General features: G+C 41.3%; 1 protein-coding gene across 1 annotated transcript in view; it reads right to left on the reverse strand.

The window, feature by feature from the left end:
- Positions 1-18,562, reverse strand: part of si (sucrase-isomaltase) — an 80,585-nt gene that overhangs the window by 38,021 nt on the left and 24,002 nt on the right. The window contains exons 16-24 of the mRNA XM_074641696.1: positions 17,639-17,810; positions 16,006-16,122; positions 13,822-13,976; positions 10,711-10,795; positions 6,246-6,302; positions 2,476-2,600; positions 2,206-2,294; positions 1,863-1,912; positions 1,173-1,358 (exon numbers count right to left, since the gene is read on the reverse strand). Coding sequence (XP_074497797.1) covers positions 1,173-1,358; positions 1,863-1,912; positions 2,206-2,294; positions 2,476-2,600; positions 6,246-6,302; positions 10,711-10,795; positions 13,822-13,976; positions 16,006-16,122; positions 17,639-17,810 — 1,036 coding nt within the window. The remainder of the gene's footprint in view (positions 1-1,172; positions 1,359-1,862; positions 1,913-2,205; positions 2,295-2,475; positions 2,601-6,245; positions 6,303-10,710; positions 10,796-13,821; positions 13,977-16,005; positions 16,123-17,638; positions 17,811-18,562) is intronic.

Below are 18,562 nucleotides of genomic sequence, written 5' to 3' on the forward strand. Positions count from 1 at the left end.
TATTGTTCCACTATGTATTCAATTCTAAACTACTTGTGCAACCTATCAACAATTCCTTTTCAATTATGCAATTTGGCATTCCCAAATGTGATTAACTAAATCCGAGGAACGAATAAAGCCAAACAACCACAACAAATAAATTAAAAATTATTATTATTATTATTTAATTGTAGTAGTTTTTTTTAAACACTGATATATTATCAGAGTATAAAGTTGATATGGCAAACTCGTCAGCAAATAGTGGCCTATTTACACATTCAGCAGACACATAGCAACATTAACATTTATTTGGAGTTGTGTTTCTGGCATAGACTGTATATAAGAAGTGGACGTATTCACCGTGACGTCACACATTGGTTTGTGGACTGCCGTTTTGAAGCCTTGAGTTTGGCATTTTGGCTGGTTCCATCTTGGTTTTTGGCTGTCACAATCTTGTTTTTTTGCAACCAAAAGTGAAACGAAAGGGTGGAGCTAAGTACAACCGAACGCTGAATAAGACATTTTTAGGTGACCAAAAATGTTACAATTAACTTTCATGAACTGAAAACACACTGTGAAAGGGTTAAAGTTGTAAGACGAAAACACGGACAACTCCCAGACTGGACAACATCGTGGTAGCGACCTGTCAATCACAAGTTAGCCCAGCCCTAAAGCATACCCTGCTTTATGGTCTTTTAGACTCTAAATGGAACCATCAATTACTAAATGAACATCATGCAGTATTGAAGATGACTTGAAACTAGCGATTGAGACCATAAACGCATGTTTACAATGTTTACTGAGATAATAAATCAAGTGAGAAGTAGGGTCATTTTCTCATGGACTTCTATACTGTCAGACTTCTTTTTGCAACCAGAGGAGTCGCCCTCTGCTGGCTATTAGAAAGAATGTAAGTTTAAGGCACTTCCACATTGGCTTCACTTTTCAGACACGGAGGTTGCCCACTGGTTTCTGGCCAACTGATTGATGTAGGTCCAACATTTACTCACTGTCCCTAGCTGATAAATGCTTGGCAATGCTCACTGTTTTTTTACATCGTTAGTATTATTTCATTGTGTTTTATGTATCAATTTAGGGCCTTTTCTGTAAAGGTAATTTCCACTGGCATGAAATAAAAAATGGTTGCTGTTTTGTTTGCGTTTGCGAATGATGATGTCTATGTGTGTGTTTACCTTCTTGGCTTCATTGTACTGTATATCCGAGTTCAGCAGCCTGGTGGTAAAGTTTCCATTTGTTCCAACGTGAGTCACAGAGACGGAAATGGGAGGATGAGGCACACCGAGCACAACGATGTTCTCAAATGTAAGGTTGTTCGGGTCCTTGTAGCCGGCATGGGTCACCTGCATCGTCAGCACTCCCTATTAGGCAGAGGACACACACATATGCCTTATGTGAGCCCATTACATTCATTGCATTCTCTCAAACTTATTCAGAAACATATAACTTTAATTTTCTTTTTTGCTGTTTTGAATAGACTTGATCCATTCCAGTGTACAACAGTCACAGCTTACATCACTCCCTTCTATTAGTGGTTAAGCAACCGGCTTATAAAAACTCCCAAAACTCTTGTTCATCAGTCAAACAGCTGTTCCGATAGATTTCCTGTCTGTAAACCCCTCACCCCAGTGTAATGCTAACGTACAGGAAGAAAATCGCCAGCCATACATTAAACATGCAGGGCAACTCTCAGTGCTGTGTGAAGCAGGAACACAGAGTACTTGATCCAACAAAGCTTGGATCAATTATGCTTGGTGTTGTGGACTGGGGAAGTCGAAAGTCTCTGGTGGTTTTGAACTTTGAACTTGAGTTCGGATCAGAAGGAATATGTGGGCCGGATTTAAAAGATGGCGAGGGGAACTTACATAGACAACGGAGAACTGGTAGTGGATGTGGTTGCCTGTTTTAACTGTTTCTGTAAAGAAAAGAAAGAGCAGATGTTAATAATTGTCACAGCAATTCCACAACTGATTTACTGTCACACAGTCGAGTAACTGACCTTCACTTGTTAATGTGTGTGAGCTGACTGACAGTGTTTGAACAGCCGCACTGACTCATGTGATGCTTTGTGCTGAACAAGATAAGAGCTTCAATTTTATGCTCATAAAAAAAAATGCCTGTAATGAGTGGTTATAACAAGATGTGGGTGATCCCGTCTCTCTCACACACACACACACACACACACATCAACACATTTGCACACAATACCTCTGGAATCTCCATCATCCCAGAATAGCTCCCCAGCCGCTTGGTTGTTGTCATCAAGAGCGATGATCAAACCCATGGGGTTACGCCGACTAAAGACATATACATAAACACACGCTAAACACCATACCCACATTTAATTACTATTCTTGTGCACATTTATAGCACAATTTGATGCATTTATGATTATGATTTATTAAAATGTGTTGATTTATCTGTGTATTATGCTTCTGTGAGTGTGTGCATGATAGTAAGGACTATGAACGTCTGTACCTGTATGTGGTGGTGACATTAGGTCTCTGCGTGGGGAGGATCGCGCCACCTCTGATGTGTAAACCAAGCTTGTCAGCTGGAAGATGCATATCGACGTGCGTTTTGCGGTCTGCCAGTCGTTCCATCTGATCGGTAGGAGAACGAAATCCAGTAACTCAGATAAATTCCCCCATGTGATGCTCCACATGTGGGCAAGACAATCTCCATGTCGCCCGTTTCAAGGTTAGCACAGTGGCCACAATTTTGCGCAAGCATGGGCTGCAAAATACTGGCTTTGGGCTTGTGTGAAATTGCCATCTCTTCGATTGACTTTTTCTGAGGACTCTTTAACACTGACGCAGAAACACACGAGAAACCTGTGCTTTATAGTGGTGTAAATGGATTAGACTCTTGAGTTACAACAGCATAGGAAACTTAAAGACATTGATGATGACTCTTGGCCTTCGCTGCAACAAATTACACTCTTGGAAATACTTGAGATACTCGAACCTGATTGCATCAGTTGTTGCATGAAGTTTCATTGCATGAGCTTACAGAATAATTCAAAAAGTAATCAAAAAACACTTTTCATTGGAGCTGCTTTCCATTGCAGAAATAGCACCTAAGGTATATGTTCACAGTGTGAAGTTTGTGGATTATGCTCTATTGTAATTTAAAAACCTGTGACCTATACACATAAAATATGTATGTATGTATATTCACCGCCATTGTTTTGGGGTTGCAACAGGAATCTCAGCGAAGTATAGAAGAAAACATAAGTAAGTATGTATTTTTGGCTGGACCGCAGAGGGCCAGCCCTACAAACGCAAAAGTCTGTCACTGAGTGAGTGAGTGAGTGAGTAAGTGAGTGATGAAATTACACGATTAGTCGGCCGAATGTTTGAGTTTCCTCATTGGCCGTTGCTCTTTCAAAATGAAAAGGCGCCAACAGTCGTTTATGCAACTGAGCATTATGCAACTTTATGCAAACTGAGCCCGTCCAGCGCGACGCGTCCGGCTCACGAAACTTGGACCAAGCTCTTCAAACTGTCTAAAATGAAACAAGATTGTTGTTTTCTGTTTGAAAACGGAAAGCAGAAAACCAGGGACGAATCACGTGCATTCCAAGATAGGGTACGACACTGCTTGAATGACCAGTTGAGTGGAGCAGCGCGTCCCCTAGCGTCCTCGCCAGACCTGGTGGACATGGACCGCTGGATTTAACATTATAGACATGACCACTGACTACTGACTTTTGTAACAGAGTCCGTACAGACTGACCGTACAGAGTCCAGACATATACTTGTCTTAGTCTTGTTGTAATTTGGGCGAACTGACCCTTTAAATATTTAGTCACAGGTTAAATATGAAAATATATAAATGTCCTTGTAGCTCATAGTTATCAAACGTAAGCCTCATCTTGGACAAAGAGCTTGATCACAGTTGAATCAAAAAAATGCTTACAAAAAAGTTTAGAAAATGCAGCGACTGAGTCAGAGGAGGAAGTCAAATGTGTTATTCTTTGCACTATAATGATATGATCATCATAATGATAAAATCATTATCATGTTCTGTTCTGCTAAGGAGCATTTATTTGAGATGAGGAGACACACTTCGCTCTCCCTTTCTGTCTCTCTCTCTCTCTCTCTCTCTCTCTCTCTCTCTCTCTCTCTCTCTGCCCCTCCACTCATTTCTCCGAGGGCCCAGATAGAGCCCAGTTAATTTCTGATCCCCTGAGGACTGAATCCTCATCCCGGCCTAAAACAATTTAAAACTCTCTTCTCTCCATCTCTTCTCATTCTCCTTCTACCTACTTCCTTCTCCACGTCATGTTAGTCTCTCTAGTGGTGCTCTAATTCTTTTTTTTTTTTTATCCCATTTTCCTCCATTCCCATGGAGGTGTGTGTGTGTGTGTGTGTGTGTGCGTGTACCACTTTATGCAGTACAGTAGAGTATGGGCGAGTGTGTGGGCTGGAGTTAGTGGAGCGTCTACAACCAATTTCAGATCTTATCACCCCCTCATTGTGTGCCTTAAGGAGGTCTTCTCTACCCTTGTCTTCTCTTCTTCTCCTTATTCCTGCTGGGCAATCCTCCCATCTTCCCACTCCTCTACATACTGTTATCGCCATCCCTCTTTTCTTCTTCTCATCTCCTCTTTTGTGCCCGCTCTTCCTCTCTCTCCGTGTCACGTTCTCTCCTCTTTTTTTTTACCTACTTTCTCTTAGTTCCCGACCTGTCTGTTTTTGCTCCTTCATCCCTGTTTTTCCATTATTCCTTTCCTCTGTAAGTTGTTTTTCATGGTCATTTTCACTACATCAATACTCCCCCGCCAACCCTTCCATCCTCCTACCCAGATAATCACAGGGGACCAACCAGGACAAGGGGCCGGCGGCAAGACAGCCAATCTAATCGTTCATCTGATCAGCGGGCGCTTTACATCGCCACTGTGACGCCCAAATAAGGTCCCAAAGGAGCTCAACACCTCTTTTATCTCTCTGTCAGGGAGATAGTCTCCCTCCTCCCTTCCCTGTCCCCTCTTTCACTCTATCTTTGTCCTCGCTTTCGCTCTGTCTTATCGCTCTCGTCTCTCAGTCTCAAACAAAGAACTCGAGGCAACGACTTTCATGTGATACACGTTCTTTGTGTAGGTGTTAATTCCACTAATGTAACATAATAATGATAAGCCATTTTGCAGTTATTTTTGGTGAGTGCAACGCATTTATTACCAATTAATCAGGTACACCTGTACAAAATAATGCATTCTACAGTAATACAGTAACCCTCCAATTAATCCGGTTAGCCTATTTGTCAAACCATTTCCTGCTTATGATATTTATAAGGCTTATGACGTCTGTATCAGAGATATTTTTTTATGCCTTGTGGTTTTGAATCTGATTGCATTTTATTGAAAGTGTGTTTTTAATATTCCGTCTTCTTCATGTACTGTATATAAATTGGTAGAAAAGGAACACCCACACTGCGCTGTCTAATTAAAGGATAAATCAAGTTTTCTCATCCTCATAACAGAAAAAATAATGAAATAATTCATGTTATGTGCACTTCACTTGAATAACATCCAGTTTGTTGCAGGTAAAGTTCCTTTTCAATGTCAAGAGTTGAAGTGTCTGCAATGTCTGCTGTAAGTATATGAATTAATTTACATTTATAACAACTATTAATTACTCATCTGAAGAGGAAAAGGATGTGCTTTAGAGGAATCTATTTTAAAGGGGACCTATTATGCTTTTTGTGTTTTAACCTTTCCTTTAGTGTGTTATACTGTATATGCTTTTTGTGCATGTAAAAGGTCTGCAAAGTTAAAAAGCCCAAAGTCTACGCCAAAGGGAGTTACTCTCCCCCACAGAAACACATCTCCTGAACTGCCTGAAATGCCTTAGTTAAAGACCTGCCTTTTCTTCTGTAACATAGTGATGTCACCAAGTAACACATTTTGCCTAGCGGGTAGTTTGGCATCCCTTCAAACAAAGCTAGTTAGAGCGGAGCTGTAGCGGAGTCTGAAGAGTTTGGTTCAGTTGACCAATAACAACAGTGGACCAGTTGACCAATCAGAGCAGACTGGGCTCTCCGGGAGGGGGGGGCAGGCACTCAAACAGAGCGTTTAAGACAGAGGGTGAAAAAAGGTGCTGCAGCACAGCCGTTATGAGAAAAGTAAAGTATTTTTTTTAATATTAAAGCATGTAAATATGTTCTAATTGAAACCCAAAATACAAGTATGCACCTGAAAATGAGCATAATAGGTCCCCTTTAAAGTGAGCAGAACATAGTCTTACCGTCTCATAGTCATACCACACAGCATCCGGGACGTATGCCCGCACCTTGTCCACACCCTGCAGGACACAAAGAACAAAATAAATGTCTTCGTATTCATGTGTGCATATTTGAACAAATCTAAATGTTGGTTGTTGCCATTAATTACAACATTATAGATGATGTCATGTCACATTAACAGATGTCAGCTTTATGTTCTGAGTAAAAACATGCCTGTGTGTGATTTGTGTTTGCAGCCAGTAACACCTGCTGAAGTTCACCGCACCAATCCTAAAACTTTCATCTTAAATACGAGGAGAGACGGCACAATACGCCACATAAGAAGCGTGGATATTTCTTGCCGCTATAAATCACTGCAACTTAATAATAAATAAGACGAAGATAAAATGTTTCCATCAAGGAGAGTTATTTCAAAAACTGCCTACAATCTGATATAAAGTTTCCACAAAGCCCTGGTGACATTTCAGTCTACAGTGCCATGATGCAACAGATGATGGGAAAGACAGCATCAAGCGACGACTGATAGGTGACAGCCTTTGATAGCTTAAGGTGGCGGACAGACAGGGGCAATCAATAGAAGAGCATCAAGCCTTTGATAGCGTTGTCACTTCCCTGCTCTTTCTGACAGGGCAGAACAGAGAGGGGGAGAGAGAGAGAGATGAACACAGAGAGCGCAGAGCGAACTAGAGGTCCCTCTCAAAACAGACCAAATTGTGAAATACACTATGTCAGCTGTGTAGGCCAAGGCCGTCTGTCAAAGGCACCAACGTCTGTCCCACTCTCTCTCTCTCTTTTCAGCAGCATGTCCTATTTTTTGGCCCTCTGAGGCCTGTTATTAGGAACAAGAAAGAGAGTTGACAGGAAGCCAAGAAAAGAACAAACAGGTAAGAGACGAAAGAACAAAAAGTATAAATAAGAGCAAATTTGAAATGCAAAACACCCCAAAAGCACACGTGAAACTTTATAAAGAGACAAATATGATAGAGACATATTGCTATAATGGCCTGCTAACCAAATTAAGTGACTTAAAGTCCTCTTTGGGATCCACATTTGCAGTTTGAGGCAGATCACCTGTCACACCTGCTGCACTGCAGCCAGTGGGATGACAGCCTGGGGAAATGGATGCTCCCCCTATACCTCGTTTTCTGGTGTCTGATTTGCTCTCGGCGCCTATCACTCACCGCTCTGACTAATGGGAAGGGACTGCAGGACTTAGCATGGCTGCTAACTGTGATTGAGAGGGACAAGGCATGAGGTCTGTATCCTCATTTGGAGTGCTGAAGCTCAGTTAGCCATAAGGTAAGATTTGATCAGGTGGGATAAAGATTCACACTGGCAGAATGATCAGATGGTAGCTGAGGTAGATGAGAGAGGTAAGAAAGGGAGAGAGAGAGAGAGAGAGAGAGAGAGAGAGAGAGGAGAGGAAAGAGAGATGGGATGAAATGAAATGGGATCACAAGGGTGAGTTGACAGCAGCTGATTAAGAGAATGCAGATGAGATAAGGGAGCCAACGTTTGATGAAAGGATGAGCTAAAAAGTAAAGGGAGTAATGGGCAAGAGGGAGGGAGAGTGGATGAAGACCAGAGGGGATGACAGAGAGAGAGAGAGTGCAGGAGATCTCCCCAGTTTATCACAGAGATCAAGGTTAAAGAATCGACTGATCTGAATGATGGAGCAAGAGCATCATTAGAGAGAGGGAGAGGCGGGCGGACAGAGCGATAAATAGAAACAGACAGAGAGATATGAGAGTGATGAAAAAAGAAAAGTGACGGTAGGATGTGAAGGCTTGTTAAAGATCGGCCTGTGACCTCACTCAAGAAGCCGACACTATCTCTTCATGTGGCCCTTCACAGCCTGATGCATCTGTAACAGATAGCGGGCGCTCTGTTCTTAATGCCTGCCCTCGCCCTGGCTTAAACCGCAGCACCGCTGCTCAGCAGCACCCTGTCACCACAAAAAGATGAATATTCAGCCACATCGGATCTGACATTTGGAAAGGATCCTTCTCAAGTGGCGTAGCAGAGGTCCGAGATGCTTCTAAAGCTTATGACAGTGTGCTACACTGAGTTGCTCTGTTACTTTTCTACAACAGATTAAGGTTGCCATGTAATAGCAGCACAACAGGCCATGTTGTGCAATAAAAAAACAAAAAATCATAATAGGTGAGAGAAGAAAAATAAATCAGTTTACATTTACATTTTCACAGTTATAGGCTACACAGACACAACTTAAAAAAACAACAAAAAACAGACGTTTGCTTTCGTAAACCTAAACATAGGTAGATACAAATTATCATTACATACTCAATGTCAATAATTAACATTGCTCAAAACCACCTTCACCTCATGCTGTTGGGGAAGACAATTTTTTTTTCTAGTATGTAGGGCAGCCTATGGCACTTTATCATGTTTTCTCCACTAGAAGGACACCCTAGAGGGCACTTTATCATGTTTTCTCCACCGCAAGGACACCCAAAAGTGCACTTTATCATGTTTTCTCCATTGGAAGGACAGCCTAGAGGGCACTTTATCTTGTTTTCTCCACTGGAAGGACACCCTAGACTTGAGCACTTTATCATGTTTTCACCATTGGAGGCCACCCTAGAGGGAATTTATCCCATATCTCCACTGGAAAGACACCCTAGGCTAGGGCATTTTAACATGTTTTCTCCACTGGAAGGCCACCCCAGAGGGCACTTATCATGTTTTATCTACCATGAGGGCACTTTTACAGCATTTCTTTCGAACCTGGGGCCACCAAGGGGGGGGCAGTCAACCTCCTGCTTCCCCCTCCACTGAGTCCGACAGTGACTTTCACACTTGTCGTCAATGGGTAACCATGTTACCGTTGTAAATGTATTATATTATGCCATTAATGTTGCATTTCTATAATTTTTTTGCTTGCTACCTTGGACGTATTTTGGTATTTTTCTGCTTTCGATGAACTTCAGTATGCAGAAGTGGGAGGGGAGATTCGTGTGAGGTGTTGTAAGCATTGATTGTCAGTATTGATCAAGCAGCATGGTGCATCTTTGGTATTTTGCTCGGGTTTGTTTTAACCCAAATTCTGGGCGCGTGAACAAACGTCACTCAGAAGCTTACAAACTCTGTTTGTGGATGATATGTTGGCCAAATTGATTTGGAATTTGAACTCCCTGAAGCAGAGAAAAAAAATAACTTGTATTTTCCAACTGTATATTCCACATGTGGCTGTGGTGTGAACGAACCCGAGCTGTCAGACTGTGTTATGATGCATGAAGTGAGGATTGTAGGCCTGAATGCATCGTCTGTCATATTAGACGCCCCCCTATAACCTTGCAGTTGCTTACAGTGTCACCCAAAGAGTTTCCACATGACAGCAACACGGTAAGCAAACATTAGTTCATTTCTGAATAAGTTGATCTAATGTACTGTGGATTAATTCATGACATTTCTGCACCATCACAAGCAAGGCCATAATTTGCCTCCCTGGAGATGCATTTCTATTGCAGGCATTTCTCTCTATTCAATTATCAGGGCACTTTGATGATGCAGAGCACATTACTTTTAAAGAGAAAAGAAGCGAGCGCTTGGTCATAATTGATGCCAGCCCCCTAACACACCCACTGATAATGGATTTATTTTCATCCTAGTCTGTTTCCAACTGCACTACAGCAGCCGAGCTGATGTGCCTCTGGCTTTGAACGGACCCAACATAGGTGCACATCTGACTGCTATTTGTTAGTCTGTTTGATTCGCAAAAATAACAACCTGAATAGTCACCTTATGGCCCCTCCTTGTCCCTACACTGCAAGCATAAACCGCTCCACTTCTTGTATGAGAAACTTTTCCACAATCACACTGATTGAAGTTGCTTTATCCCCGGCCCCACTATGAATCCAATTCGCTTTCCACTATTCGGTAATTCACAAGGGGCCATGCTAAATTGCTTATTAATCAGGCCACTTTGACATGACCGCAATCGCTGTGTATGCACGCACAGGCACGCACGTTTACTAGTACACACAGGCACACGCGTATACACACACACTGAGACAAAAATGCACAAACACACACATACACACTTCTATCTACACTTCTAATCTGCTAGTAATGAGGTCAGTGCTCTCATTAGAGCTGAGAGAAAAGAGGGAGGATATGAAAGAGAGAAGAAAGAGGGATGAGAGGAGGGGAGGGCAACAAAGAAAATCCCATGTCATGTTTTCCCAGTGGAGGTCAGAGTGTGTGTATCACTGTGTGAGTGTGTGTGAGTAGCTGATCATCTCATCTGCATCATCTGCAAGACACATTTCTCTATGTACTACACGTACGTTTCTATATGTACTGCATATGATAGTATAGTCTAGTTTCTGTGCCTATAGATATGATATAGTAAATGTATTTGCATTTGAAGGACCAAAGCATGTTCATATGTGTATATATTCTGGGATGTTTTGTTTTTTTGTTTGTGTGTGTGTGTTGGCTGACCGGGTCTAGTACAGGTGTGATGAGCAGGTGTTTTCCCCAGAGGAACTGACGGTCCACTGTCCAGGTGGCGCTGTCAGAGTAGAACCTTAGGAGTGACAAAGAAAAGTATAAAACCAATTAGATATATTTGAAATTATGCTCTGGCTAACAAAAAAGACATCTTAGGACTACATTCATTGTGTAAAAAGCAGCATGTTCAGTAAATTCACCTGTTTATTGCTGCTGTTTTATGACAACCTTTGGGGCAGTAAAATTATATCACCACTGTTTCTACTCTCATAATTCATTATTGTTTGAACATTTTTTCAAATTCAACAAAGTAAAAATAAAGAAAGAAACACATTTTGGCCCACTTAAAATTCCCACTTAAAGTTACAGCCTATCATTTGGATGGAGGAATGTTGACTCAGCTCATAAAATCACTACTGACAGTCACTTTGTTTTGAAAAGTGCTATATAAATAAAGATTATCATCATCATTTGTCTTCTTCTTGCTATTACTATTATTGTTATTATATTTGGACAATTTAAACATGCACAACATCCTTTCTTCTCCCCAATGCTTGCCATGGCTCTAACAGGCAAACAATCCTAATTTTATGCCATGCTCTGCTGGGGGGGGGGGCAGCATCACTGTGGATGACACAAAACAGGATCAATAAGTTGATCAGAAAGGCTGGCTCAGTGATTGGTCTTGCACCAGACTTACTGGAGGTCACTATAGAAAAGAGGACAAAGGCCAAACTTAAAACAGTTCTGCATTTTGAAGGCCATCCATTACATGGTGTTTTTAACGGACTCAGAAGCTCATTCAGTGAGTGACTAGTGATGCCTCAGTGTTTCTACTGAACGATTCAGGAGGTCTTTTGTTCTACCAGCGGTCAGATTTTATAATGAACATTCTTAGATATGGCCTAGATGCCAGTAAATAAGCCATGGCTGCATTTCTGTGTTCAGGTTTGATTCTCTGTGGTTCATGATTCAATTTCTGATGTGTATGAATTATTGGCTTTTTTGGCCTTTGTTTGCTTGCAGGTGATGTTGTGCGGCTGCAATCTGCTCTGCTGTCGAATATATGCCTATTAATTTGAATGAAGAAAACATGAAGTTTGTGTAATAGCTTAGTTGATGTGTTGTGGTGTTGTCTGGGAAGTGCTTGTCTTGGTGCTAATGGTTCAAAATGATCATTTGAAGAATTACTTCCTCTATATGGGCTGAATTAGTTTTTGAAATATTTTCCCCCTGGCGGTTTGAAGGCATTTTTTTACCTCATGCATGCTAAAAAGATGATCACTAGAGAATACTTTACACACACTTTGGTTTCTGGTCGTTCACATCATAATGGGATATAAAGCTAAACTCTGTATGGCCTCTGTATGCTTGCATGTGATGTTATGCAGCTGGCTGCTTGCAATCTGCTACATGTATGCTACTGAATATGTATTAATTTGTTTATTCATTTGCAGTGTATGTGCACTCATTTGCAAGTTCACAAGAGCAGTTGATGTCTTGTGGTGTTGTCAGGCAAGTGTTTGCCTTGGTGCTAATATCCAAAATGATATACAGTATATACTTCTGTAGATTATGGGCTGAGACGTTTTTTTTCATATTTCCCCCTGGAGGTTTTGAAGGCGTTTTTACCTCATGCATGCTAAAAAGTTGATCACTAGAGAATACTTTACTCAAACTTTAGTTTATGGTCATTAATATCATAAAGACTTAAAAGCTTTGGTGTCTGTGGAGAGGAGAAGAGGTCTGACTTGCCAAAGCCATTTGCTGACACAGATACCTCCTCCTCCTATGTGATAATGTGATATTGTACATTGTTGCTTCCACTAAGATTGAGGTTCATGTATGTGTTTATTAAGGGGGTTTGGCTCTCTGAGCTGACTCCTGAACTGAACATGCACAAAAAAATAGTTCTCTCCAATGTCTGTTGTTGCCATAACTGGCAAACATTACTGTTGTGAATGACTTGTTGCATCACCTTTTAAGAATTAAAATAATAATCTAGAAACAGTGTTTTTCATTAGTCTAATGTAACCCTGGAAAGTGCTTTGTTCATTGTGCTCATGTTAACACGTTTGCTGCCACAGCTGACCTCAGTCTGCTCCTCACCGGATTTCGTCTCACCCCTGTACCGGGGTGAAGGTAAGTGTGCTGCTTGATGATTTACGTTGTGTTTGCTTGACAATGCCAGTGTGGCTGCATTGTTGATGGCTACTTCGGTGTTCAGCTTTGCCGCTCTGCTGTCGTTGTTCATGATTCAATTTGTGATGTGTATGAATTATTGGCATTTATGACCTGCATGTTTGCACACAATGTTGTGCTGCTGACGATTTGCAATTTGCTCTGCTTTCTGAATATGTGCGTATTCATTGAACTCTGTGTGTAGTCATTTTCAGTGTTTGTGCACTCATTTAGATTGGTATGGTAAAAAATTAAGTCCATCTGGCAGTTTAGTTGATGTCTTGTGTTGTTGTCTGGCAAGCGCTTGCCTTGGTGCTAATGTCCAAAATGATCATTTAAAGTTTCTGTATGGGCTGAATTGTTTTTTGATATGCTTTCCCCTGGTGGTTTGAAGGTGTTTTTAACCTCATGCATGCTAAAAAGATGATGACTTTGTTCAAAATTGCATACTATGCATTACATATCCAACATGTGTATCGTTTCATGTAATTTTGTGTGAATAAACAGCAGTCTGTATCTTTTTGGAAGCACTCAGCAGGAATTTACGTCATCACTTCCTGAGAGACTCCTTGCAAGTGGGAGACGCGTACCCTGAGACCACGGTAACCCTTTCCAACCTCATATGACCCAAAAGTCTGAACTAATTTAAAACAGCTACCTCCACCACTCAAACTTCGTCTTATGTGATATTGTTAGCTAAACTAAGATCGATGTTGACATATGTGTTTATTAAGGGGAATTAGTTCTCTGTAACAGAATGATCTCTGCTCTGATTCTGTGACAGCTCCCTCAAGAGCAGAGCCTTTTCCACCAAACCTAACTGTATTACCACTTAACCATATAAATGGTCTTAACATGAGTGTCCATGCCCTGCCAGCATATTATGAGGACAGTACACTTACAGTATTACAAACGACTTACTCGTGCATGACCGGACGTACAACAGTGTCCCCTGTGGTGTGGGCTTTGTAGAAGAGCGTGTAGAGGTAAGGCAGGAGTGTGTAACGTATCCTCAGGTAATGTTTAGAGCTCTCCACCAGCGTTGAGCCGGGGCCAAACACAGCTGGATCCTGGGGCTGGAGACAGAAAGATGGATTAAAGGGATGGGGTTTGAGGAACGAGAAAGAAGAAGGGAGGATGGAAAATAAAGATTTGTCTTTTATTCACAGGGGGAAAAAAAGAGAAAGGGTTGGGAAGAGAGAACTTGTTTGAATGAGGGAAATAAGGTAAATAAGGGAAATGGAGATTTCTTTTTACATCACCAATTTATTTCACGATGAATAAGTGGACAGTTAACATTGATTATGAAGATTAAAATGGGAATTACCTTTACATAGGACTAATCTAAAAGCAGAGTTTGCAAAGAGAACGAGCAAAGGAGAACATTGAGAGAAAGATATAAAGGAGAAAAAAAGTGTGTGAGAAAGAAACAGAAGTATGATTTAATTCCGATGATAGTGGAGAGTGAGAGGGTGATTAGCCGCTAACAGGCCGTGCTCCTCTCATCTGGCTAATCATTTATGCCCTCGGCACCTCGGAGAGTATGATGAGGACTGTGTGTGTGTGTGTGTGTGTGTGTGTGTGTGTGTGTGTTTGGACTGGCCTGCATGGCCGTGTGATGAGAGCCATGATTAGGGCAAAGCAAAGGTCACACATTAGCTGTCTCGTTTAGTGGAAATCGTACTTCAGATTCATCATCATCATGTCCCTGTCCTCCAGCAAATATACCCCCCCCTCCCTCCCCTTCCTGCTTCTATAAAACACACCGTGTCGTACTCAGCCCCCCCGCCAGCATAACCTCAATGCTGTGCTATTTTTTGCAGCAGTGATGATGAGCATGGAAATGTCACATGAAGAATGTTGCGAGAGCATCAATTTCCACGCCATTCAATGCTGCCCTCTGACTTTTCTCGAACCGATTTCATATGTTCATCTACAATAATAGCTCAGTGTGTAGAATCAATATAAACACTGTTGTATGCTCAGTGGGTGCTGTTCCTGTGTCTCTGTGACATTTTAAATCTGACATTTACATTTATAGTGTGCCTCTTAAAGATAAACAACTCTATATTCAGTATGCTTCATATAATTATTATTATTAATCATATTTATTGTCACATAGATTTCACATACAAGGAATTTGCTTTAGTGTATTGGTGCATAACATAAACAGAGTAAGAGAACATTAAATTAAAAATAATAATAATAATAAAAGAAAATTTGAATAAAAAATAAATACTATAAAAAAGATGTACAATATATCTGAATTAAAATTAAATAATTAATAATAATAATAATAATAATAATAATAATAATTTGGTCTGCTTTGGCCTAGAAAATGTTTAAACATGTTTTTTAATGTTTTTTAAAAATACCGAACCTTAACTATGTACTATTAATTTTCACTGAACCCCTCCTCTGAACAACAATCGTCCAATCATAGCTCATTAACCGCAAGGCAAGGCAGGCTTCTGCATTATGAAGCGGTGTGCACGGGGTTGTAGTTAGAGTGATACTACATATTTAAAGAGTTTGGTTGGTGTTTCTTTAGTTTTAGGAGATGGTGCTGTGTATGACTGGAGAGTGATAACCTGATTCCTATGGGGGCCACCGAAGCTGAAATTGCTAGTTTACAATACGTTGGCCTTGTATCCACCATATGGTACATCATATTATAGTCATTTAACATAATTTATCATGAACGTTATCTTCTACTAAAGTGTAAACTCTCTTCGATGAGTGTCAGTCTGGCGCTGAGCTACTGAGCTTCGTTCTGCTTCAGGCTCAGATGTTCCAATACCCACTGCAGCTATAATGGATTTTCAACAGCAAATATTCCCAGTGTTAAACCCAAAATCAGATGTCCCACTGCTCCCATTGTACAACACAGTTGTACCAGTGCTGGAATGATGACAATCTCCATGGATACTGAAAGAAGTTCCTATTTTTAACCACTTGGCGTTTTACAGCACCTATATATATGCAATGTTATGAAATGAGGGGTATACCCCGCAGCACTTCAGACTAAACAATGGCGGTGTGATACATAAATCTAAAACTGACAGTGTAATAGAAGAATTGTAGAACAAAATGCCTTTACGATACCTTGTAGCCCTGAGCGTTGTGGTTCCGGCTGAAGGGATAGAAAGCTCCCACCTGCATCCAACGACGACATAACTCTTCAGTGGAGTCGTCAAAGAACCCACAGATGTCAGCTCCGATCTGAAACACACAGGAGGGGATGACAGCTTGACATTTAGCCAGGACCTACAGAATATTTCTATTAATGTCCTTTTAAATGTGAAATTCAGTGTATTTGAATTGTACAGTTGGCATGCCGTTTCATCTAAAAAATAAAAAGAGGGTACAGGTGGATTCTAGTTGAAGATTGTGTGTTGAAACTGAAATAAAATATAGTAGCACTATATGTTTAAAAAATGCCCTCAGAGAGAAAATAAACTGAATCTGAGGTCAACAAATCTCCCGCAGTAGTGAAAAAGTGGCACCGATGTGATAGCCGGCCACATATTTGTCTTTTAAAATGGCTTTCTTGATGTCCGTTCAATCCAGTCAAGATTTACTGGCAGGCAGCAGATGCGGGCAGTGATCTTTATTTACATTAATTGCACCGCGGAGTCCAAGAAAAGAGACTTCCGTCAAAGGCCAGTCCACAGAGACCGCTTTCTATTGTTTACTACTGGCCACATTTTACAACTGGCTCAATGGGAGGCAATCGATCCAAATCCCATTTCTCCTGCTCTCTCTCTTTTTGTCTCTCTCTGTTTGTTTGTGTGTGTGTGTGCTGAAGAACCAAAAATCTGCTTGACACAGTCCCACCAGGATGTAGTTGGCATCCATAAGACCACCCGACGTGCACAGCTGGAGGCGCGTGTGTGCATGTGTGTGTGTTTGCGCGTGCGTCCGACTCCCTATTGTTTTCTCACCGCTGTTTGCACTACAAATACACACATGGCAGTACACGGTACAGAGCACACTTCATGGCTACTGACTAGCAGTGTGTGTGCTTTTTTTTTTTTGAATCTTATGTTAACGCAAGGGGAACTGGTGTTCTTCCAGACATTTTAATGGATCTCGTTCCAGACACACTTTTTCTTGCCCTTCTGTCTTAATGCTTACGCCTGAACATGGATCTCAATTAGCAGCTAAAATCCTCCTTTAAAAAAGAAAAAAAAGAGGGAAATGCCAGAACTGCATGTTAACTAAACTGAAACACGTAATAAGAGCTATGACTGGCGCCAGCTAAATTGATTTGTTACAAGGTCTTTTTGCATGATACAAGCGTTCTCCACACCTAATGGCATTTCTGTCTCTTTCATTAATACTATCTGAAGGGAATCTGAGCCTCAAGTGAAATGTGCCTGTGCTAATGGATATTTGCTAAAAAATTAACCCGACTACACGGAGCTCCCGGTTGCCTGGAGTTTTTTTTTTCGCCACATCAAATCAAACAAATCATGAGTTTTTTTTTTTCTTCTGCAGCAAGTGTTCTGTGACAATATGAGTAACAAAAGGCTTGAAATGAGGCCCAAATTAACACTGAATGTTATGTGATGTTTGAATCTGTAGCTCAAGTGAAAAGCTGAAACAATTACTCCTAGCAGTCCTCTTAAGCCCTGTCATAGCAACCAGGTAGATACAGTTTTTTTTCCTGTCAGACTCACTTACTTTGAGTGTAATATGAACAGTATTTGCCCCTGTGTGGAGGTTTGCTACTCACATAGGGAACCCCAAAGAGCCCAAACTCTAGCATGCCAGGGATGGCCCATTTCATGTCGTTCCAGTTGGCAGCATTGTCCCCCAGCCAGTGACCCGAATACTTTCCCACACCTGGGAAGGAGGAGCGGGTCAACATCAGGGTACGATTTCCTCCGAACACACGCTGCAGAGCTCTGTGGGAGCGAGAGGAGCAGAGCGAGAGAGGGAGAGAAAGAAAGAGGTCGTTAAGATAAAAAAGGACGTGGGGACAGAGAGAGAGAGAGGGTGACTCAAACACCACAAGGGAGAAACCGACATCAAACACACATACATGCTCACAGAGTAGAGAAAGAGAGAGATGTATTAGATGGGGACAATGCCAGATCTACTTGTACTTTTTCTCCCCAGCCCGTTGTACATTATTATTTAGTTTGAAGAGGGAAATCGAAGCCGCATTGATTTCCATGACAATACGGAACCCTGATGATGTTTATGAAATGTGTCTCCTGCCAATAATACATTTTAATTAGTGGACAGAGAGAGAAAAAAGAAGGAGGGAGTGAGAAAGAATATAAAAGAAAGACGAGCCAGCTTCAATACCAAGGGAGTGAGTCAGCAAGTCGACATCAGAGCGCTTGTATTTCATGGTCTCCAGTGCATATGGATGTGCCTGTGTGTGTATGTATGTGTGTGACCATGTGTATTATGTATCCCTTCATGCCTACATTGTGTGCGTCTTTGTGCAGCCGTGTATACTGTGTGGTTGTGACCAAGTCTCCAGGAAGAGTCCCGGGATTTTAAGCAAATTTGACATATAGTGCCCAAAAAAATGGTATTCGGGACAGCCCCAATATTCAGGAGGGCTAAGCTTAGCCAGCTCTCTCAATAATGTTTCCTATTAGTGTCAGGAGGTGGCGCTACATTTGATATGCCTCTACGATGACGT

This window comes from Sebastes fasciatus, chromosome 7 (assembly GCF_043250625.1).
Source record: "Sebastes fasciatus isolate fSebFas1 chromosome 7, fSebFas1.pri, whole genome shotgun sequence".
Taxonomy (NCBI): domain Eukaryota; kingdom Metazoa; phylum Chordata; class Actinopteri; order Perciformes; family Sebastidae; genus Sebastes; species Sebastes fasciatus.